Source organism: Macaca mulatta, chromosome 1 (genome assembly GCF_049350105.2).
Source record: "Macaca mulatta isolate MMU2019108-1 chromosome 1, T2T-MMU8v2.0, whole genome shotgun sequence".
NCBI lineage: Eukaryota > Metazoa > Chordata > Mammalia > Primates > Cercopithecidae > Macaca > Macaca mulatta.
In genome coordinates, this window is record NC_133406.1 from 205384734 (window position 1) to 205407180 (window position 22447).

The 22447-nt window shown below is 47.8% G+C and overlaps 1 protein-coding gene across 21 annotated transcripts in view; it reads left to right on the forward strand.

Moving 5' to 3' along the window:
- The window catches only part of KIAA0319L (KIAA0319 like), a 128292-nt gene extending 107229 nt beyond the window's left edge, over positions 1–21063 (forward strand). For all 21 annotated transcript variants that reach the window (XM_077963614.1, XM_077963605.1, XM_028836094.2 and 18 more), the window contains 11 exons: positions 516–639; positions 1326–1458; positions 3238–3386; positions 4489–4640; positions 4990–5128; positions 6660–6819; positions 10654–10796; positions 11904–12026; positions 12597–12687; positions 13793–13884; positions 19790–21063. In XM_077963614.1, coding sequence (XP_077819740.1) covers positions 516–639; positions 1326–1458; positions 3238–3386; positions 4489–4640; positions 4990–5128; positions 6660–6819; positions 10654–10796; positions 11904–12026; positions 12597–12687; positions 13793–13884; positions 19790–19977 — 1494 coding nt within the window. In that variant the 3' untranslated portion in view covers positions 19978–21063. The remainder of the gene's footprint in view (positions 1–515; positions 640–1325; positions 1459–3237; positions 3387–4488; positions 4641–4989; positions 5129–6659; positions 6820–10653; positions 10797–11903; positions 12027–12596; positions 12688–13792; positions 13885–19789) is intronic.
- The last annotated feature ends 1384 nt before the right edge of the window (positions 21064–22447 follow it).

The following is a 22447-nucleotide window of genomic DNA, read 5'->3' on the forward strand; positions in this document are numbered from 1 at the left end:
CTAAATGTTGTGTTAGGTTGTTGCAGAACCTGTACAGACCTGAAGGAGACAGTATGGTGTTCTATAGCATCTTGAGCTGCTGCCGTGTTTCACTGAGACAGCTTTGTCAGGAGCACTGTGCAGCCTCAGTAGGAAGAGGATCTTTTTAAACAGTGTTTTAAAATCTGGGTCATTTATTGTATGTTCACAGTATTCTTTCTGGTTTGAGTCGCAGAGACTGGCCTTGGTAATCTCTGCACATTTCCCGATACTCACCTCTCTGCTGAGAGTTCTGGCTTTATTTGAAACGCTGCTGTGTCAGAGAGCGTTGTTTCCTTGAAGAGGGAAACCCTTAGCAAGGTGCCTCATGATATCTGACTCCACATTCACTCATGTGCTGAACTGGGACGTAACAGCCCAGTACCATCTTAGGTCTTAGGTTTAGAAAACTGAATCGTTTTTACCAGAGTAGGAATTATTGTGTGATGTTGTGATTCTGGGAGTCTACTTTTCCACTTCTGTATTTGTATTTGTAGGGTGTTAGAACACCAGCCTTACAGCTCTCTGCAATGCAAGAAGGAGACTACACTTACCAACTCACAGTGACTGACACAATAGGACAGCAGGCCACTGCTCAAGTGACTGTTATTGTGCAGCCTGGTAAGCTCCAGCCTTGTGGTTCAGGCTCTTCTATTGGTGGGTCCATTTAACCTTGGGAGAAAAGAGGGTTGAGTTCTGAGGTGTATGAGGATAGAAGCAGAAGGCACCGATCCATAGAGCCTCTGGTGACTTCTAGTTTCTCTTCCCCTTGTGCTTTCTTCATAGCTAGAGATGAAGGATAGTTCCCAGCCTCAGCTTGTGCCCTTTCCTTGGCTAGTTGTTGGTACCTTCAAGGAGACCTAGGAGATAGAGTTTATGCCATCCCAAATCCTATGGTTGGTACAAAAGTAATTGCGGTTTTTGCCATTCACTTCAATGGCAATTACTTTTGCACCAAAACCCAATACCACATCCTCTGAGGGCCTGCTTAAAACTCACTTCCTCAGGACAGTCCTGTCTTGTCACTCAAATCCTTTCATTTGAACTCCCTTAGCATTAGAGTTCAAATTTAGTATGGCGTTATAACTTCATTATGTTCTACTATGTTTCTGTCAGAATTGCTTGATATGTTTCAGTCTTATATTCTTTATTGTGTGCTCCCTACAGTAACCACATCTCCCACAGTATCTGACAGTTCTGTGGCCTGAGAGGCAGAGTCCATGGCTTCCAGAACATATGTCCCAATTGGTTCCTCTCCTTTCCCACCTGGACTGGCTGCTTTTGACCTCTAACTCTTTGTCTTCCAGAAAACAACAAGCCTCCTCAGGCAGATGCAGGCCCAGATAAAGAGCTGACCCTTCCTGTGGATAGCACAACCCTGGATGGCAGCAAGAGCTCAGATGATCAGAAAATTATCTCTTATCTCTGGGAAAAAACACAGTGAGTATTGACACAAAATCCTTATTTTTGCAAAGCCTCTGGACCTTGGAAGAGCAAGGTTTCATTTGCTATTATGAGTTGAATTGCTCTTATTGGCTTATCCAGTGGGGTGACTGAGGAAGAAATGTTTGCAATTCCAAACTTCAACTCCAAGAAAATGATATTATAAATAATTTTTGTAAGAAAAGAAGAATGCTTGCCATCAGCTAGTCTCCAGGTAGTACTGTGTGATCCTGGTGCTTTTGCAGGTACAATCCATCTGCTAAAATGCAGTTTAATTACACTTGAGAGGCAGGATGGAAGGGGTAATGGAGCAGAAAAATACTGTTGCTCAGAATTAACTGGGTAAGGCTGGCACGGGGGATGGGGCAGAACAGCTATTAAGAGAAATTGAAAATACATCTATAAAATGAAAGCATTACTCTGTTATTGTTTTCTTGAAGACACCATTTACCAATTAAATTAACCAGAGGCCAAAGGCAGTAATCAAAATAATTCTAATTACATTGAAATTACCTAACTGAACCATTCTTAGTTCCTATAGTTTCTTTCAGCTCCATTAAACCATAACTAATGCAATTGAAATTATATGCAGGATCCCACAAGTAGCAAAATATTCTAAGAGTTAAAAGTATTCTCTGTTTCCAAAGGTAGCAACCATAGGACAGCCTGGGTTTTTTGGTTTTGTGTCTATTTGTTTGTTTGATTGTTTATTTGTTTGTTTGACAAAGGTATTGGAGATGAGTGGAAAAGAGCTTTAATTTGACTATACAAATGACTTGCTTTTTATATTGCTGAGTTGGAATCTAGAAATTATTTCCCTCAGCTCTTGTTTTTATCTTTTGTAGAACATAATCTTACCCAGCCCAGGGTGTTTTTAATTATAATTGTTTATTGAAGATATGGCTGATAGACCTTTTAGCTGAGTTTTATTAGTGTTTACAGCAGAGATAATGCTTAGCAAAGCTTCTTGAAGGACACTGTGCTTCAGGGGGAGCTACCAGGATCAGAGGCTATAACTTTAAAAGGCAAAACAAAGTAAATCCTGGATGTCTGCAGATTTCTCTGGCTGTCCTGTAGTTTTCAAGAAAGCTCTGGGGCATTTTGATCCTTGAGCAGAGGGCTCTCTGGCTGTGTACAGCCTCAATGTTGGCACAGAGCTCCCTTGGCTGCTGCAGGCAACTCTTTGAGGTGACAAGGGGGAAGAAGGGATATGGGGTGTCCTGGGTGCTTGATGGCCCTTGTCCAGGAGCTGGAGGGAACTTTGCTTATAGAGTTGCTATGAACAAGATGGTTTTGTCCTGAGAGTTCCTCTGCAGTCTTGCCCCATTTCCTTTCCTTGACTTTTCATCAGGAGGGATTTGGGCAGTGATTAAGAAATGTATTTTGCTTCCTTGCTGGCAAGAGCCAAACCAACTGCTGGGCCAGAAATGCTTTTTACAAACATCACTCTTAAATCATTCTTTTGATCAGAGACTTACTCAGAGAACTTTCTTCCTTTTACAAACTAGAACGGTAAAGAGTTCAAGTGTTCTAGAAGTTCATATAAAGGATAAGGCTAGAGGTGTTTGAAAGCTATTTGAATTTTCTGACCAGCAGGCAGCCTGTATTTTGAGGCCAAATGATACTTTGTCCAATTGAAATATTGTTAAACATGTCTTGTCAAGGTCTGGATAACAACAGTTCGTGTCTTTGCTGAGGCAGTCGTCTCTTCTTGCTAAGTTAGGGACGGGACAGCAGCAGACAGGTACGACTCCACCCTCTGGTTTCTTTTTGCAGGGGACCTGATGGGGTGCAGCTCGAGAATGCTAACAGCAGTGTTGCCACTGTCACTGGGCTGCAAGTGGGGACATATGTGTTCACCTTGACTGTCAAAGATGAGAGGAACCTGCAGAGCCAGAGCTCTGTGAATGTCATTGTCAAAGAAGGTACCTCTCTGCCTCCAGTTTGTGTAGCAGCCTCTTTGGGTCAGATAGCTGAAGAATTTGTCCTGTCATGTTTGGGTGCAGAAATTGATTAGAGACAGCAAGAGGTGGGGAAGAGGGTTGGGGTGAGGGCACCTGTTATTTTCTTTTCTAAAACAGCCTTTAATTGGACTGTAAGGTGAATTTTAACTTCCCTCCCTCCTCCTGCTTATATCTTCCCTTCCCTCCCCTCCCCTTACTTTCTTTTCAATCCTCCCTCCTTCCCTCCTTACTTTCTTTCTCAGTTGAATAGGGAAAGAATTAAGGGTTCTATTCTTTGCATTTTTATTTTGCCCCTGCATTGCTGAGACCTCAGCCGTGACTCCTGTTAGCTACAGTGACACCTACTGTCAGGCCTGAGAATGACGGCTGCGCTGCAGCTCACTATGCTTGCCCTGAGCCTTTGAACTGAGGCCAGCCAGAGGCCTTGCTCTAGTTTACAGGCACGGTGACCAGTGAGGGCTGTGGAAGAGGGCCCTAAGTTGATAGCAGGAAAAACCATCAGATATGCAGACCTCCAGACACAAGATATCAAGCTGAGTAAATATTGCATAGACATCTGAATATACAAAGCTTCATGTGGGGCTCCACATAAGAGAGGGAGCTCTTTGTTTTCTCCTGTGAAGTTCCAAGGAAGGGGTCCAAAAAGATATTCAGAGAATAACATTTTAAGATATTGTGAAGGAGAATTTGCAAGATCAACTAGGTGAAACCTAAACTCCAAGGTTTTAAGCCAGTTTGGGCCATTATTTCTGATCATGGCATACCTCCAAAGCAGAGAAATGGATTCCATTTGGAAAGGCTGCTGGGAGACTACGGGAGGAAAGCACATTCGCCCCCTCTGTTGTACAGTGTTAGGAGAACATTTCTCTGGGTAGGACTGGAACCTCAGGACTGCAGCGCTGGTAACTTTCATCTACATTGTTGGTTGGTGGCAGGGACAGGCACATAAAAAGGTTCTCCAGTTAAGACACTCTTGATGTTTTAATTTCCCCATAAGCATCATGAAGAAACATTTCTTCTTTTCCAGAATGTCACATTATTTCAATGATTTCTCTTTGATTAGAAATAAACAAACCACCTATAGCCAAGATAACTGGGAATGTGGTGATTACCTTACCCACGAGCACAGCAGAGCTGGATGGCTCTAAGTCTTCAGATGACAAGGGAATAGTCAGCTACCTCTGGACTCGAGATGAGGGGAGCCCAGCAGCAGGGGTAAGTGCGCTAGGAGCTGGAGAGCTACACAGGAGTGGGGAGGAGGAGCCACGCATTCTAGTATATGCTTTAATCAAGTGGCCCCTTATATCAAACCCAGATTGTTCTCTGAAATCCAGGGAGGTTAAGTGACTTGCTTAGGGTCATTCTGTAAGCTAGTATAGCACAGAATGGGTTTCCCTCCCCTGATCCTAGCAGCTGTAGGCTGCAATGCTGTTCCAGATCAGGAACTGCCCAAGGTTGAAACAGTTCAGCCCTGAAGGGCCTAGTTATGGGGAAAGCAGCAACTGACTCCGGGAAAGGAATGGCATTTTGTTCTGTAACATAGCCATGTTGTTCAACCCTACAGGAGGTGTTAAATCATTCTGACCATCACCCTATCCTTTTTCTTTCGAACCTGGTCGAGGGGACCTACACGTTTCACCTGAAAGTGACCGATGCAAAGGGTGAGAGTGACACAGACCGGACCACTGTGGAGGTGAAACCTGGTGAGTTCATTTAGTGATGAGGCTGAGTAGAATTACTGAATCAGGCGATCAAGGCCTCTATCCTGAGACCCCCTTCCCCCATCATGGACAGAGCCAGATGGCATGTCCGGCTTTAAAAATAATCTAGAAACCCCAAGCTGAAAAATCCATAGAGACCGTCTGTTCCAACAATACCTCCCACCCATGCAGAAATACAGACCTCCCCCTATTCATCTCAGATGGAGAAACAAACTCAGAGAGGGCAGGACTTGCTCAGTGTCACACAGCAGTTGTGTCAGAGCCAGGCCTTTGTGCTCCTAGTCCAGCACTTTCTCCTCTCCTCGTGACTGATGAGAGAGGGCTCAGGGTGCTTGGGAATCTGAGCATGAGAATAGCTTGAGTCATGATGTCTCATCAGCATCCAGATGCAGAAAACAATTTATTTTTATAAGTTGAGCCTCAGGCCTTATGTGACAATCCAGGGAAGGTAAAGTAATAGTGCTCTTTACATTTTTCAGCTTTGCAGAAATAAAAATTTTCTTCTTAAATAGAACCTTGTTTTTGTTTTGCTTTGAGGTTAATTTGGTGATAGGGAGGCACTGAGTGTGGAGGTGGGATAGAGCTTTATAAATTCCAGAGCTTCTGATGAAATGATGTTAACTTTAAACCTACTCTTTATTATCTAGGCCAACCTCATATATGGATGTTTTAGACAGGAAGGGATCTTGGGAGGTCTTCCAGTCCTTGTCCTGCCTCTAGGAAGGACAGTAGCTGAGACACTGAAATCTCTTCTGTGTTTGAAGTCAGATCACAGATAGTCTACTAATTATGCAAATTATACATCAGAACAGACAAGTGGTGCATTCAAGTATGTAAATAAGGCATTCCAAACAATCAGTTTGAAATTCCAAATGTAGAACATCTTTAGGACATATTCAAAAGTAAAACATGATAGCCTCACCGTTTTAGAGTTATACAAAGATAGTGCAGCTGTGATGTGGCTCTAAGGAAATCCTTGTGTCTTGGCTGACTGGATTTTCTTTTGTTAACTGTATTTAAACCTGGAGGGACAGATGCATTCCCATTATTGAGGAGATTGTTGAGATGGACACTTTTCCTCCCATTGTTGTGCAAAAAATACAGCGAGGCACTGAAAATCAGATGTGAGTCAGGAGAGATTGCTTGATACCCCCACTTGGCCTGGATTGCTCAGCACCGCCAGTTGCACAGAGGCTTTTAAAACAAATGTTTAAGTGTTTCTCTCTTCCCCAATTCCATCATTACTCTCCACCCCTCACTGCATCACTGCTTCAGCCTTGTCCCCAGCACATGTGTGGGAATTCTCAGGATGGTATAGAGACCAGGAGTGCTTTAGAAGCTTTCTAAGCCAGCCCCAGATTGCCCGATCAGGAATTCACTATTGTCCCTTTCCATCTGAAGGACATCTGAATGCTCTCACTCCTTTCTCTCCTGTGCCAAAGCAAATGCACAGTGGCAGGTCTGTGTTTACTCTCCTACTTCTAAAGCCATGACTGATCCACATGCTTTCCAGATCCCAGGAAAAACAACCTGGTGGAGATCATCTTGGATATCAACGTCAGTCAGCTAACTGAGAGGCTGAAGGGGATGTTCATCCGCCAGATTGGGGTCCTCCTGGGGGTGCTGGATTCCGACATCATTGTGCAAAAGATTCAGCCGTACACGGAGCAGAGGTAGCTGGGCAATGAATGGGGGGAGCAAAGGAAAGACCAGGGGACCCCGGACTTCTTGAATGAGCTGAGAAATAGTGTGGTTAGATAGAGAAGGGTGGGCTTTCTGACCAGAAACACTCATGATGCCTTTTCTTCAATAGACTTCTGTCTTCTGGTGCAGATGACATGTGCTGTACTAGACACTTCAGCAGGGCTCCAGGGTGTAGGAGGTCCACTATTTTGACAACCACAGTCTAAGAGAGGAGATTAGTAAATATGGAACATTAGTACAGGGTGGGTTTGATACAACAAGTGGCACTGTGGAACACTGTGGCAAGGACAATGAGTTCTTCTAGGAGAGTTGGGGCAGGGGTAATCCAAAGATTTTTCTAGAAGGAGGAAAGCTTCAACCTGGGCAATATAACGAGACCCCACTTCTACAGAAGATTTAAAAATTAGCCAGGTGCAGTGTGGTGAGCCTGTAGTCCAAGCTATTTGGGAAGCTGAGGCAGAAGAATTACTTGAGCCCAGGAGTTTGAGGCTGCAGTGAGCTCTGGTCACACCACTGTACACCAGTCTGGAAGACAGAGTGAGACTGTCTCAAGAAAAAAAAAAAAAAAAAAAGGAAAAGGAAACTTGTATTGACCAGGTGTGGGAGGATGGGGAGGAGATTCAGAACAGGGGAACAGCATTGAGCAATGGCCCTATGGTATGAAAAGTGTACAGTTTCTTCCAGAAGAAGTCACTTGGTTCAAGCTTAGTGGCCCCAGGATGTGGTAGAAGACAAGACTGGCAGTGGAGACTGAGAACAGTTATATGCAAGCTGAGGATTTTAGTTTTAATAGTTTGGGTAGGCAGATCCAAGCTGGTTTGTTTTATGTGTGTGAAGTTTTTGTTTTGTTTTTAAAAGCAAGGAAATTCCATAATTTGATTTTTTTTTAAAGAAAGATCAGTAGTGTGGAAGCTAGACTAAAACAGGGAGAGATCAAAGGCTGGGAGACCAATCAGGAAGCTTCTGGACTAGTCCAGTAAAAAGGTAATAAAACCTGAATTAAGATAGTAGAAGAAGAGGAGAAGAAATTAAAAGAAATTCAGTGGTAATTCAACAGGACTTGGCCCTTTAGGAATGAAGGTGAGTGAGATATCAATGTGAGGCTTTTGGTTTGGATGTCTGGATAGATGGTTCAGGTCAGATTGGGAAGCAGGTGGAACCAGTTTGGATGATTGAATTTGGGGTGTCTTATGGGCTGCGTCAGGAGATGTTCCGTCAGCTAGCCACAAGTAAAGGCTGGAACTTGTGGAAGGAAGAGCCCGAGATAGGAGTTACTGCATACAGGCAGGAGCCAAAGCCACAAGAAGGGGTGAGTCTCACTAGGAGAGATCTAAGATGGATGAGGACACAACTCTGAAGGGCATCATTATGAAAGAAGAGGTAGCAAAAGAAACTAAGAAACAGCAATTAGGTGGGAGGAAAACCGAATGAGAGTGGTCTGCTGGAAGTTAAGGGGTGATCTGGCAGAAGGGGTGCTCCGAAAGGATTCTGATGCTACAGGGGTGGAGGTGTGGTGAGAACACAAAATAGGCCTATGGGTTTGTGATTAGTAAATCAGCACAACTATAGTGAGAGCGTTTTACTTGGATGTTGGGGGCAGAGGACAGATTTCATGGTTAGAGGATACAGAGATGGTCAGTATAACACCTTTTTGAGGAAGTTGGTGCTGAAAATAATATGGGCGGTAGGATTGAAAGAATATCTTTTAAAAAATTTTTTTCGTTGTAGTCCTTGTGGAACATGAACATCTTTTTAAAATAGGAAATTTGTGAGCATTTGTGTAGACCGAGATGAAAAGGAGATAGTGGAGATAGGAGATGGGTAATAAATGGAGGCAGATCTGGGGGACCAGCCGAGTTGGAAACATGAGGTGAGAGCAGTGGTTCCCAACTCCAGCCAGTGGTTCCCAACTCCAGCCACACAGTAGAATCTTGTGGAGGTTGTCTGAACATACCCTGCCCAAGCCTTAGCCCCAGAGATGATAGTTCAGATGATGGTCTGGAGTGGGGCCTGGGTACCTGGAATGGAAAAGCACCCCAGGTGAATTTAATCTACAGTCAGGGCTCACTAGGTCAGAGACAGCATGATTAGGGATGAGTATACTCAGCAGCCTGGGAGTAGGAACAGGGCACATGGCTGCTTGATTGATCCAAGTTGGTGGGAATTGGCTGGCAAGCAGTGGAAAGATGTTAGCAAGAGTGCTGGTAAGAGCACTGTTGACAGGGTTGCTCAGATTCACCAGCACTGCATATGGGGCATGAACAAGAGAGAAGCTTCTGGGTTTCGCTGAGCTTCTGGCTTGGACTGGACTGACTTAGTTAAGGAATTCAGGAAGAACATGTGATCGGAAGAAAATAGTATTTTACAGTGGGAAAGAATATGGCCCTTATATTAGACCCAGCTTCTGACCCCTGCCCCACTAGTGTTAGCTCTGTGACAGTGGGAAAGTTACTTCACCTCTCTGAACCTGTTTTACTATCTGTGAAAATACTAGTACCTATTTATAGGATTGTTATGAGGATTAAATAAGTTAATGTTTGTATAGTCCCTAACACATAGTGTTTAATGGTTAGGAGTTGATTTTGAGACTTGTTGAATTTGAGGCATCTGTTGAAGCTCTGGGGTAGATATTCACACAAGTATTTGCAGATATAGACTGGTCACTCAGGAGAGATGTGGGGAAAAGAGATAAAGATCTGAGGGTTATTGATATATAGACCGAAATTGAAACTGTAAGCATGAATTAGTTAACTGGGAGAAGATAATGGGCAATGAACCACACATCCTTTCTGGCAAAGGTTTTTTTGTTTGTTTGTTTCCGGAATTGATAATGCCCCATTGTTAATGCCACTGTGCAGCAAGCTTTTAGAAAGTCTGCGGCAGCACTTCTCAGACTTTTATGTCATGCATGCCTAGAAAATTATACCATTTATAGGGCATCTTGGGATAAACAGAGAAGGCTGCTTGTACTGGAAGCAACTGGTCCAGGGCCTCAAGGATGCCCAGGTCCCACCCAGCCACACTGCATGCTGAGGGGATCAATATCTTGGTCACACCTGTAAACCAGTGTGACCCACTGATTTAGAAGGTTCTAATTGTAAAACTCACATGGAGCTCAAGAGGCAGGCTACTAAAAATTAAAGCTAAAGCATAGAACAGCCTTGGTACTACCCAGATGTGAGTTCACATGTGGCCTATCTTAGAAATTGACAGTCAGCAAACAGATTCTGGGCATGGAGTAGTATAATTTCATAGTTGTCATCGTAATTGTTTTGGCTATGTTGTGACCTATGGATAAGCTTTGATGCTGTCCAACAATTTACATTAACAAAGCATTGTGGTTTGTCTTTCAAGTAAACCAGTCACAAACCCAGCAGTCTTAGCTGGAAAAAGGCAGACAGCAGGGATGTAGCTATACCAGATCCCCATTTGTCTCATCCTCCAGTTAGATGGAGGGTATAGGTCTTGCTGGAGGAATGGGTTCTTTTGTTAGCTGGGGCAGCTTAGGGCATTTTAAAAAGAACAGACTTTGTAGTCAGACATAACAGGATTGGGATCCGGCTCTGCCATAATCAACTGTGTGACCTTGGGCAAGTTACTTAACCCCTCTTATAGAGCCCCAGTGTTGTTCTCTGTAAAATGGAGATGAGCCTGATAACACCTTTCTCACTGGCTTGTAGTGACAGAATGCATGTAATACTTAGCACAGTGTCTGTCGCAAACAGAAGGTACTTAGTAGATGGTAGCTGTTGCTGCAGGTGTGGATCGCCTCAGCTCATTAGTACTGTTGCATGTCTCTGCAGCACCAAAATGGTATTTTTTGTTCAAAACGAGCCTCCCCACCAGATCTTCAAAGGCCATGAGGTGGCAGCGATGCTCAAGAGTGAGCTGCGGAAACAAAAGGCAGACTTTTTGATATTCAGAGCCCTGGAAATCAACACTGTCAGTGAGTAATTCTGGGAACTTGGGAGCAAGAGCCTACCCAGTGCCTGCAGCTCACCTGTTGGTCCTTTCTGTCCTTGGCCTTCGTCTCCTTTTCTCTGGGAAGATGGAGATAATCGTTTTCTTGCACTACCATTATCATGAAAGAGTCCTGATTCATCACTGGGGATTCGTAACTTGGGGCCCATGGACCCCTGAGATCGAGTTCAGAAGGCTGTGAGCTTGAGTGGGGAAAAATTACATCTTTGTTTTCACTAACCTCTAACTGAAACTCACTGTTTCCTTTAATGATAAATGTAGGCAATAAACTACAGTAGTATCAACAGAACCTGTGGCTTTGAGGCAACAGAAATCACAAATAATTTCCTATCACGTTACATGATGTCATTTTTACTTATCACTACTTTGAAATTATGATAGTGTTTAAACCCACTTCTAGCTCTTGTTATTTAATGCTTATTTATTTGTTTATTTTGAGACGGAGTCTTGCTCTGTCACCCAGGCTGCAGTGCAGTGGTGCAATCTCAGCTCACTGCAACCTCCGCCTCCTAGGTTCAAGTGATTTCCTGCCTCAGCCTCCCAAATAGCTGGGATTACAGGCATGTGCCACCACGCCCAGCTAATTTTTATAGAGACGGGGTTTCACCATATTGCCCAGGTTGGTCTCGAACTCCTGACCTCAAGTGATCTGCCCGCCTCAGCCTCCCAAAGTGCTGGGATTATAGGCATGAGCTACCATGCCCCACCCGTCTTCTTAAATATTTCAAAAATATGTTTAATATAATTATTGCTTTCCTTTGAAGTACTATATGTATTTTATTTTTGCAATTCTGAGAAGGGGATGTGTGGGACATAAAAGATTAAGAATTGCTGATATAGACAAACAACAAGTGAAAACAGACTGGAAGTGTCTTTGTAGTGGCCCTCCTGACTGCTCTAGTTCTGTCCAGTCGAGATGAGAAAGGCAGGCACCATGCCCAAGGTGGGTCTCGGGGACATTTCACCACACAGCATTAATCTGGGGTGCTTTGGTGCTCTCATGGGCTCTAGGTGCTGCTTGTCACCCCTGGCTGACTCTTGTTGACTTTTTTCCCTTTGCTGCCACTCTCAGCATGTCAGCTGAACTGTTCTGACCATGGCCACTGTGACTCGTTCACCAAACGCTGTATCTGTGACCCTTTTTGGATGGAGAATTTCATCAAGGTGCAGCTGAGGGATGGAGACAGCAACTGTGGTGAGTTTTCTATGTGGCACAGTGCCAGCCTGTTTGGCACTGAATGTGGTTCTTTGCTGAGTGGGTGGGTGTTGGTGTTTCTGAAGCAGATGAGCAGGCAAGGAGAAGAACTTTGTGTATTTTCTGTTTGCAGAGGACTTTTACTTCCTTCCTCCACACTTGCTCAAGGTTAGAGGAAAGCCCTGAAGCAGTCTTGTAAGAAGGACCAGGCTTAACTCAGATCAAATGCCAGTTACAGCCTAAATCCCACTAGCTGAAAAGCCTCCTGTCTTTTGGAGTGCCTCCATGCTGTAGCCTAATGGAAGCCCTCGTTTCCCTCTTAAAGCTCTTTTCAGCCTGCACCACTGCTGCAGGGTCTCAGGGCTTGCGTGGAGCAGGGACTGGAAAGCAGGGACATTTCAAAAGGTTTAAAGCTTCAGCTGCCCTTAACTCCAAGGCCTCACCTTCCTGGGGAGCCCTGGGGCATTCTTGTCTCCAGAGTGAAGCCACACCTGCCCAAGCTGGGAGCAGCCCAGACCTCCCTCCCAGCCTCTCCCTCCACAGCCCTCACCGTTTTGATTTTCTTGGCAGAGTGGAGCGTGTTATATGTTATCATTGCTACCTTTGTCATTGTTGTTGCCTTGGGAATCCTGTCTTGGACTGTGATCTGTTGTTGTAAGAGGTAAGATGGATTTTCCTTTGAAATTCATTCGGGCTTCTTGTCATACATTCGTTCCTCAGAGAGGTATTTGGCACCTTCCACGTGGAAGGACTGGGCTGGGTCCTCAGTCAGCGTCAGAGAGTTCTGACCCAGCTAAGGCATGCATAGGCAGCTTTCCTCACCCTGAGACTCTTCTGAGGGCGGAGGCACACTCCTTCAGTGAGTGGCAGCCACTGCCGTGATCTGGAACCTGGGAAACATGGCTGGGCGGGAGCAGGGCAAGGTGGGGAGGTGAGTGTGAGGGCCGAGGTAGAGACCTGGATCACATCTGTAAGGTGTGTTTTCTTTAATGCACCCCAGCGTAGCCTCACCAGCATAGCCCGCGCGTTTTTAATTCTGCCTTCCTTTCTAGTTGGGATTCATGAGTGTGCGTGTTTCCACACAGGTATGCACTTAGGCTAGCCAGGCTCAAGCGTCCTGTGTTTTTTCATTTGAGTCTTCCTATTGAGTCTTCTAAGATGGAATGGTTACATTTATGTTTTCATTATTAATAATACTATTTCTGTGTATACTGTGTGCCATAATATTTTTATAGGTAATACCGTTTTTAATACACATAACCTTTTCCCATTTTACAGATAAAAAAACTTAGGCTCAGGAAAGGTACATCACTGTCTGAGGACCAGTTAATAGTGACAGAGCTGAGATTCAACTTGCAGTATAACCTCTTCTAAAACTTAGAACTAAAGAAATGTTAAAAAATTCCCACCAGTCTAAGACAACCACCATTACCAACTTTGTTAGTGTAATGCCTCTCTCCTCCCACACCCTTCAAGCAGAGGATTTTGTTTTCTTTATGTTTTTAACCAATCTGTCCTTCATTGCCCCTGTGGGATGGTGAGTCCATGCCAAGGTGGGCATAGCTCCCTTGCCCTTCTCCAGAATCGATGAGGAACATTTGAGGAACAAATCACAGTTGCCACCTTTCCTGGCTGAGAAGTGAGGAGAGGACACCCCTCCCAGTAGGTGCCCCACCAAGACAGGGCCCCGCATGCACATCTGACTCTCATCCTCATCCTCCCAGAGAACCTCTTTCCTGAGCAGGGGTGGGGGTTGTGTTTTTTAGGCAAAAAGGAAAACCCAAGAGGAAAAGCAAGTACAAGATCCTGGATGCCACGGATCAGGAAAGCCTGGAGCTGAAGCCAACCTCGCGAGCAGGTAGAGGCCCTGGGCGCCGGAGCTGCTAGGTCTGTGCACTCTCCTGTGGAAGGCTGCTGTCACTAGCCCCTCCTGAGTGTATCACTAACAGTTCACTGTGCTTGCAAAGCATTTTGTTCCCTTTTGCCTGATGAAGACTGAGGGTCAGATTTGCCCTGAGATGCACGGGGCAGAATGCCTCCAGGACCCACTTTGCGTGCTACTTCCGCTTGGCGCGGGGGCTGGGCCTCTTGTTTTCCTTCGCCTGGGCATTCTCCTCGTGTTTCCCACCTGGGGTTCCGCTTTCCCAACTGTCCCAGGTAGTCAGGGTCAGGGACCTTGGACTTGTGTCTTACTGCTGACCAGTCTGTCCTTTATGGGAGGAGAGGAGACCTAGGCCCGTGTCTGCCAGCTGACCACCTTTCAGCCAGCTTTGTTCTCCTGTCTTCCTATCTTTATTATTTGGCAAGTCCACAGCTTCTGTCAGTGTCTTAGGGTAGATAGGAGGGCGTTTTCCCTGCACAAATACTAAGATGACTTTGACCTATGGCACTGGGAGATTAGGGCAGGTAATCTGCGAGCCTCTTCTCTTCTGCTGCCTTCCTTGGCTGGGCTGGGTCACCTGGCGAGGGTTTCGCTCATCACGGATGCCATGGGACAGGTATCATTGGTTTATGAGAGCCGGACTCTCTATAAAGCGATTCCTAAACACTCTGCAAATAGAACTATTTTTATGTAAAGCATTTGTTAAACACCTTCCATGCATAAAGCTTTGTGTTAGGGAGAGGCTGTGAGGGTACAGACAGTCATCAGACACAGGCTGTGCCCTCAGTCTAGTGAGGGAGAAAAGACACAGCAGCAGAAGAGAACAGGCTCGCAGCAGTCTGGACCCCGCACCAAGCAGCTCGATCCCCAACACTGCCAAGGTGGAGGCTGGTGGTGGTGGGGCTTGAAATGAGCCCAGGAAACTAGAGCAGTGAGGGTAGGTGGAGTATTTCACCCAGGAACATTGAGAATGAGGGCCTGGAGGTGAAATGTGCAAAACCCACCCCTCACGCCGCAGCCGAGGTTTTTTATCATGTTACTCTGATCATGTTTTTCACCCCTTGGCATTCTTCAGTGACTTTCTATTTCTAGCACAAAAAGCTAGAACTTTTGATCTGGTAGATGTGGCCTTTGTGAGCTTACATCAGTTTGTTTTTCTAGAATCTCTTTGCTGATCTCCCTCTTTTCTAAACAAGTTCTGCTGGTTCATCCAGTAATCTCTTTCTTTTTTTAAAATGTGGAGACAAGGTCTTGCTCTGTCACCCAGGCTGGAGTGCAGTGGTATAGTCATAGCTCACTGCAACCTCCAACTCCTGGGCTCAGGTGGTCCTCCTGCTTCAGCCTCCCAAAGCAGCTAGGACGACAGGGATGCACCGCCATACCCAGCCCTAGAAAGCTCTTTCTTATCCCTCCCTTAACCTCCTCAGGTTGTGCTCCCCTTTCTCCACATACCTAGGTCAGCGTTTCTCTTGCTGCCTCATGATGAGTTACGTTTGCCTGTCTCCCCACCCATCAGTGAAATCCCTGAGGGCAGGGGCTGTGTCTCATTCATCTGTTGATATGGAGCAGGACCACTGTGTGCCAGGCCCTGTGCCAGACACTGCTTATATTGTGGTGAATCAAACGGACAGACTCCACTCTTGTGTAGCTTATGTCAGACAGACATTAAGCAAACTCACAAATACATAAAATATGCTCATAAAAGGCCTTTATGAAGAAAAACACTTAAGCCGAGACCTGGATAAGTGGGAGCTAGCCAGATAAAGCTGCAGGAAGTAGCATTCCAGGCAAAGGAACAAAACTGGTGCAGACCCAGCTGCTGGAAGGAGCAGAGAGCATTTGAGGAGGTAGAAGGTGGTGACATGCTGGACAGGTTCACCCTCCCACGGAGTAAGGGGTGAGCAACCCAAGGCTCAATGGATGAGGAGGGGCCCTGCTGAGGGCTCCTCTTGAGCACACTGGGGGGCCACTGATAGCTTTTTAAGGGGGTGAATGGTGGGATTTGGTTTACATTTATTATTATTTGAGAGAGAGTCTCACTCTTATCACCCAGGCAGGAGTGCAGTGGTGCGATCAAGGCCCACTGCATTCTTGGCCTCCAGGGCTCAGGTGATCCTTCCACCTCAGCTTCCCAAGTAGCTGGGACCACAGGGTGCGCCACCATCCCCAGCTTTTTTTTGTATTTTTGGTAGAGACAGGATTTCGTCATGTTGCCTAGGCTGTTCTTGAACTCCTGGGCTTACGTAATCTGCCTGCCTTGGCCTCCCAAAGTGCTGGGATTACAGGTGTGAGCCATGGCACCCATCTTGATTTCTATTTTAAAAGACAACAGTGAGCTGGGCGTGGTGGTGGGCGCCTGTAATCCCAGCCACTCGAGAGGCTAAGGCAGGAGAATCGCTAGAACCCGGGGGTGTGGAGGTTTCCATGAGCCAAGATCACTCCAACCTGGGCAATAAAGTGAGACTCTGTCTAAAAATAAAAAAAAGAAAAAGAAAACGGTGGCTGACAGATGCAGGGGTTGGAGAGGGAAAGGCTGGCTGAAAGGAAGTTAGAATGTCCTTGGGGTTGAGAGGCAGATAGATTCTAGATACATTTTTGAGGAGACTTGATGAGGTTAGCGGTCTGTTGGCCGAGGGGTGTGGGAGAAGGGAGAAAGGAAGGATGGCTCATAGCTTCAGCAGTGAGCCCCTGTGGGTCGGGTGGTGGTGGTATCCCTGAGATGGGAGAGACTGGAGAAGAAATGTTGGAGGAGATCAAGTGTTTGGTTCAAGACGGTTATGAGTGGAGTCGAGGAAATGAGAATGAAAGATTGACAAGTCCCAAATTGTGAAAGTTTCACTGTCAGCCTGCAGAGTTAAACATTTATCCTGGTGATGCTGGGAAGCAGAGTCTTGAATGTGCTGGTTTAGGAAAATCAGTCTGGTGACGGCATGTAATAATTGAAGGGGAGTGGCTACAAGTGGGGAGACCAGCAAGGAGATTTTTGGTCCAAGGAGGAGCTGACAGTGGTTCACACAGCGTGATGTCAGTGGATTATAGCTAGGCCTGGCAAGGTCAGGGCTGACTTCCAACCTGAGAGATGGAGAATGATAGTGCTGTTGACAGAATAGAACCTCTGATGCAGTGACTGGGTAAGAGAAGATGAATTAAATGGAACTCAGCAGAAGAGTCAGACCTGGAACTGTAGAAATAGGAATCTCCCACCTGCTGGGGAGGATCAGCACCACAAAGGGTCACATCCCTTATGGGGGAACGTCGAGGGACAAAAGAAGAGGCCTAGGGTTGAGGAGCCCGAGGAGGGAGGAGAGGATTCATTAGGGGACAGCCATCGGTGTTTGCTGCTGCAGAGGCCAAAGAATCAGAATCGATGATAGCACCAGAGGAGCTCCTGGCCCATCAGAGAACTGCAGTAGAGTGGGCAGTGACAGTGGAAGTGGAAGCGCAGGCGATTTAGGAAGTGAAGTGAGGAGATGAAGGCCCTGAATATTTAAAAATCCTTTTAGAAGCTGAGCAGTGAAAGCTAGAGAAGCAGGATGGCAGGCAGAGGGCAAGGGCCTCCTCTTCCTCAGAGAGGGGCTCATGGGCAGATCTGCGGGTGGTGATGTCGAAGGCAGGTAGAGGCGTGGCGCGTTGGAGAGGTGCTTCCTGACTGAGGAGGAAGGAGGGAGAAGGGGAGAGAGGAGAGAAAGGGAGCCATGGAGTTCAGATGCCTCGTCTGAGGCAGGAGGGGAGAAACACGGGGTAATGGCCCGGAGAAGGGCTGTGCTGCAGAGGCGAGACTGGATGGGAGCCTGAGCTCAGCACAGCGGACATCTTAGGGAGAGGGGAGAGCCACAGGGTGTTCCAGTGGCATCTAGGTGACCAGAACCAACAATGTGCGACCAGGTGAGGGCAGCAGGGCTGGTCTCTTGTGGGCAACGTCTACCGAAGGGAGCTGGGAGAGCCTGCTCAGGTTCGGTGTGGGTCTGAGCAGGCCAGAAGCACTGGTTCTTGTTCTGAGCTCAGTGGGTCAGCAGGTCCAGCCTAGAGTCGAGTCACTAGGACGACGAGGAGAATGGGATTCAAGACCATATGGTGTCAGGTATGGAACTGAAGTTTAACTGGAAGAAGGGTAAATTGAGTGGGCGTGTGGCGGGGAAAGAGGATGTGTGTGCACGGGAGCCTGGACGGACAGTTTGCCGGGAGAGAGCTTAGGCTGAGGATGAGCAGTAACTGAGGAAGGAGAGCAGTCCCACCTGGGTAAGTGTAGGGCTGCCCCCTCAGGAGGCCCCCTTTACATTCAGCAGCTATGGCTTTGTTTTGTTTTGTTTTTGTTTTTTGTTATTCTATTGACTTTTTTTCTAAAACTTTCTATTGAAGTATATTAGGTTGAACCTAGGCTCCTGTCCTCACTGCTATAGCCAGAGGGGCTTTGGGAAGGAGGCAGCTGTGAATGGGTGGGTATTTCAAGGGGCGAGGCAGGGCCTTTGGAGGACCTGGGCCCTTCTCTGGGCCCTTTCCACTGTCCCTACCACACTGGAGATGCCCTGGCTGTCAGTGTTCTTCTGTGGCCCTGCTGCTCCGCTGCCCAAAGACTCAGTAGGAGAGGTGGCTGTGCAGTCAAGACCCAGAACTGTAACCCTGACACTGACGCGGGGGAGGAAGCTCCCTGCCCAAGCCCCAGAGCACGTGGCACAGGCACAGCTGCACATGGGCAAGGTCCTCAGGCGCATGTGGTCCTGAATGACAGGCACATCAGGGTCTGGATGCCCTCAGCCTGGAGAGCTCAGGGCACTCCCAGCCTTAAGTCATGTGTGGCTAGGAAGGGCTGAATGGCTGGGAGTCCTCTCAGGACACTTTCAATATGGGAGGGAGATCTGGATCATTCTCCCTGGAGTAGGGAGAATGGTTATTGGATGATGAGATTGTGGTGCTGCCTGGGTCAAACACACCTCACCAGACTGGTTACCTTTTTTAGAAAGGGGGGAGGTTAGCTCCTGGGCGTGGGCATTCCCAGGATCCAGAACACTGCTGAGGGGGTGCCACCTGTTGGCAGCTCCCACTTCTAGTCCTACTGTCTCACCCTGCTGTTTGCTTTCTCTGGAGTTTTTGCACCAGCCAGAGGGCAGCCATCTTGCTGTTGGAGCTCTTCTTATCCGACCACATTTCATGTCTGTGGTGTCTCTACATCTGTAGGGATAAGTAGTGAAGGGACTACCATGGCTTGCAGAATCGCAGGTGTCTTCTTCAGCCCCAGGTGTTTCCTACAGTTCTTGCTTTTTGTGTTCTGGTGGGTTTGGCTGCTTGGGACAGCTTCTGAGAGTCCCCATTTCAGTCATGCTCTCCCAGCAGGAGACCTCTCCAAGCATGCACCTGCTCTGCCACCCTAGCATCCGTGAAGCCAGAGCAGACAAGAGCCCACAGAGCAAATGTCTCCATGGACTGCAACTGTACTCCTGCTGTGCCAGGACTCAGCCGCCCTGCTGAGCTAGGACACAGCTAAAAGCTCATTCTCCAGATCCTGAGTTCTTTGTGCTTTCTTGCCTACCATGTCACTCCATCCACAGAGGGAGATGATAAAATATTCCAAATTTGAAAGGTAAAGAAAAGAGAGGATCACTAGGTGGCCTGAACCAAAGCTCATGGATACTGGAGATGAAGAACCAGCAGGAGACCCCAGGTGTGCTCTCATCCATACTCTGTGACACCCCTTAGTGGACTGTTCCAGCCGGTTGGGCCCGGGAGAAGGACTAGGGAAGCTTCCTTCCATCTGCACCTCCCAGCCTGGAGAGGAGCCTGTGACTTGCCCTCTTCCTTGGCTCCTCAGGCTGGGGTAAGGTGTGGGGGTGGCTCCAGCCTGGAGGCCAGTCTTCTGACGCTGGGTTCCTTGTTTTCCCTGTAGGCATCAAACAGAAAGGCCTGGTGCTAAGTAGCAGCCTGATGCACTCCGAGTCAGAGCTGGACAGCGACGACGCCATCTTCACGTGGCCAGACCGAGAGAAGGGCAAACTCCTGCATGGTCAGAATGGCTCTGTACCCAACGGGCAGACCCCTCTGAAGGCCAGGAGCCCGCGGGAGGAGATCCTGTAGCCACCTGGTCTGTCTCCTCAGGGCAGGGCCCAGCACACGGCCTGGCCAGTCCTCCTACCTCCCGAGTCTGCGCGCAGCTGCTGTCCCAGCCTCTGCTGGTCATTTCGCCCTGACAGCCCCAACCAGAACCCCTGGAACTTGAATCCAGAGACGTCCTCCAGGAACCCCTGAACAAAGCTGTGAATGAAGAGGTTTCCTCTTTAAACCTGTCTGGTGGGCCCCCAGATATCCTCACCTCAGGGCCTTTTTTTTGCGAACTCCTCCCCTCCCCCGAGGGCAGACCCAGCCAGCTCCTGGCCTCTGCAGCAACCTGGTGGGCAGGTCACTGTGCCCGGAGTGCTGCAGGGCAGGGCCTGCTGCGCTGCCCGCACACCTGAGTGCAAAAGCAAGCACTGTGGGCATGGTGTTTCCTTTTCTGGGGTACAGTACGCCCTTTCGCTGGGCAAAGAGGAAGTGGCACCCCTCCCCTCACCACAGATGCTGAGATGGTAGCATAGAAATGATATCTGGCCCCCCTTAACACTGGAGCCCCACTCCCTTCTCCCACCCGGCCCAAGATTAAGGGAGGATTGACTGTGTCAGGGATGGTGGGTGGCCTCTCTTGCTGCCAGGGCCCTTGTCAGAGCAGCCAGGCTGGACAGACAGCCTCCTTCTCCATCTGACCGGCGCCTGCTGCTTTGGGGCTCAGGCCACCACTCCCTGTCCCCAGAGGAGACAGCCCCAGATGGACTGGAATGTTGTGGCATGACAGCGCGTGTGTGCGACGGCCCCACCGTGCTCCCCTCTCTGTCCCTCCATCTGTGTGTTTTCTGTGTCCCTTGCATGTGTGCGTGTTAGAGTGAGCGCGTATGCATCAACTCATTGGGCTCTTGGCTGCTCAAAAGGCAACTTTGACTTGGAAAGACTTTCAGCTCCTTGGAACCAAGACTTCCTGAGTCCCTCTGGCCCTCGCCCTGTTCCACCGTGGTTATCTGGGTATCGGGGAATGGAAACTTTGAGGGAGCAACTTTTTAAAGAGACACTACAATTTCTACTACTGCACTACTGTCCGTTGTGGGATGATTAAACATGGTATTTAATTGTGCACTCTGTCTGCTGGCTGTGCTGTTTCACGCTACATCTCGGACCTATGCACAGCTCCCACCCCCTGGGCAGCCCTCTGAGGTCATGGCTCTGGCAAGGAAGTTTTAGGCCTGGCATCAGCACATGTAAGCAGTGGTGCTGGGCCCTGCCTGCCACTGGTGGTGCGAGTGCACCACCCCAGTATCCCTGCTGGCTTTAAGGGAGGAGGGTTGATGTCCCTTCTTCCCATATCTTTTGTTAACACAAAAATGATCATGTCCACCTGTGAGCAAGCTGGGGGGACACAGAATGTCCTAAAGTCCAGGCTGTGGCTTTAGAAATTTTGACCACTCATCTTCCCTTTGGGGTTCCCAAATAGTAGAGGTTGGCCACATGCCTCCCAATGGGTTGACTGTACCTAGTTCAGAGAGCACTTTGCTGGGCATGTGGCTTGGGAGGGCTGGTGCACAGCCTAGCACTCCAAGGCAGGGAGGAGAGAAGCACCACTGAGCTCATGCTCCCTCCAAGGCCCTGGGCACAAAACCCTGCTGCAGGAGGGCAGCAGTGGCTGTTTTTACAGATCGAGAGCTGAGGCATAGTGAGATGAAGTAACTTAATCTACACAGATGCTGACAGAGGAGAACTCAGGCCCGGCAGAGCCTGCTCGCTCTGCAGCAGTGTCTCCAACCTCAGCACGAGAGGCTTCTTCAAACAGGTTGCTGGGTTTCTAATTCAGTAGGTCTGGGGAAGGGGGAGGACATAAGAATTTGCCTTTCTAACAGGTTCCCAGGAGATGCTGATGTGCTGGTCCTGGGCCTCCCTTTAGAACATCTGGCCTAGAAGCGCATAGTCAATGCCACATGAATAGGAGCCAGCACATGTCCCATCCTGAGTGAGGATGAAAGAAGTAAGTTCAGAAAAGGGAGGACTTGAATCTGCCAAGGTGTGTCTTCTAAGCTAAGGGCACAGGTTCGCTCAGCTGACGGGTGGAGGTGGGGGGCAGTGTTGCAGCCCAAACACAGCCACAGCAGACAGGCTCTGTGGAGCGGAGGGCACTCCAGAGAATGGCCAGATGAAAAACAGTTGGTCTGCACACAGTGGAAGCCATTGGCAGCTTGGGCAACAGAACAATGGCGCTGGGTATAGGCCAGACTGCACAGAATAGCTGGGTGGGAGGCAATAAGGCCTTGGTGAGGTTGGTGCATCAGGAAGAGCTTCAAAGGATTCAGGAAGGAACCACAGGACCCGACCACTTACTGGCTTTGTAGTAAAAAAGGGAGGCTTCCCTCTTCCTCTGGGCCTCTTTTCTCCATCTTTTTTATCTCAGCTACAACCCACTGAAGGATATATATATATATATATATATTTTTTTTTTTTTTTTTTTTTTTAGCTGGAGTTTTGCTCTTAA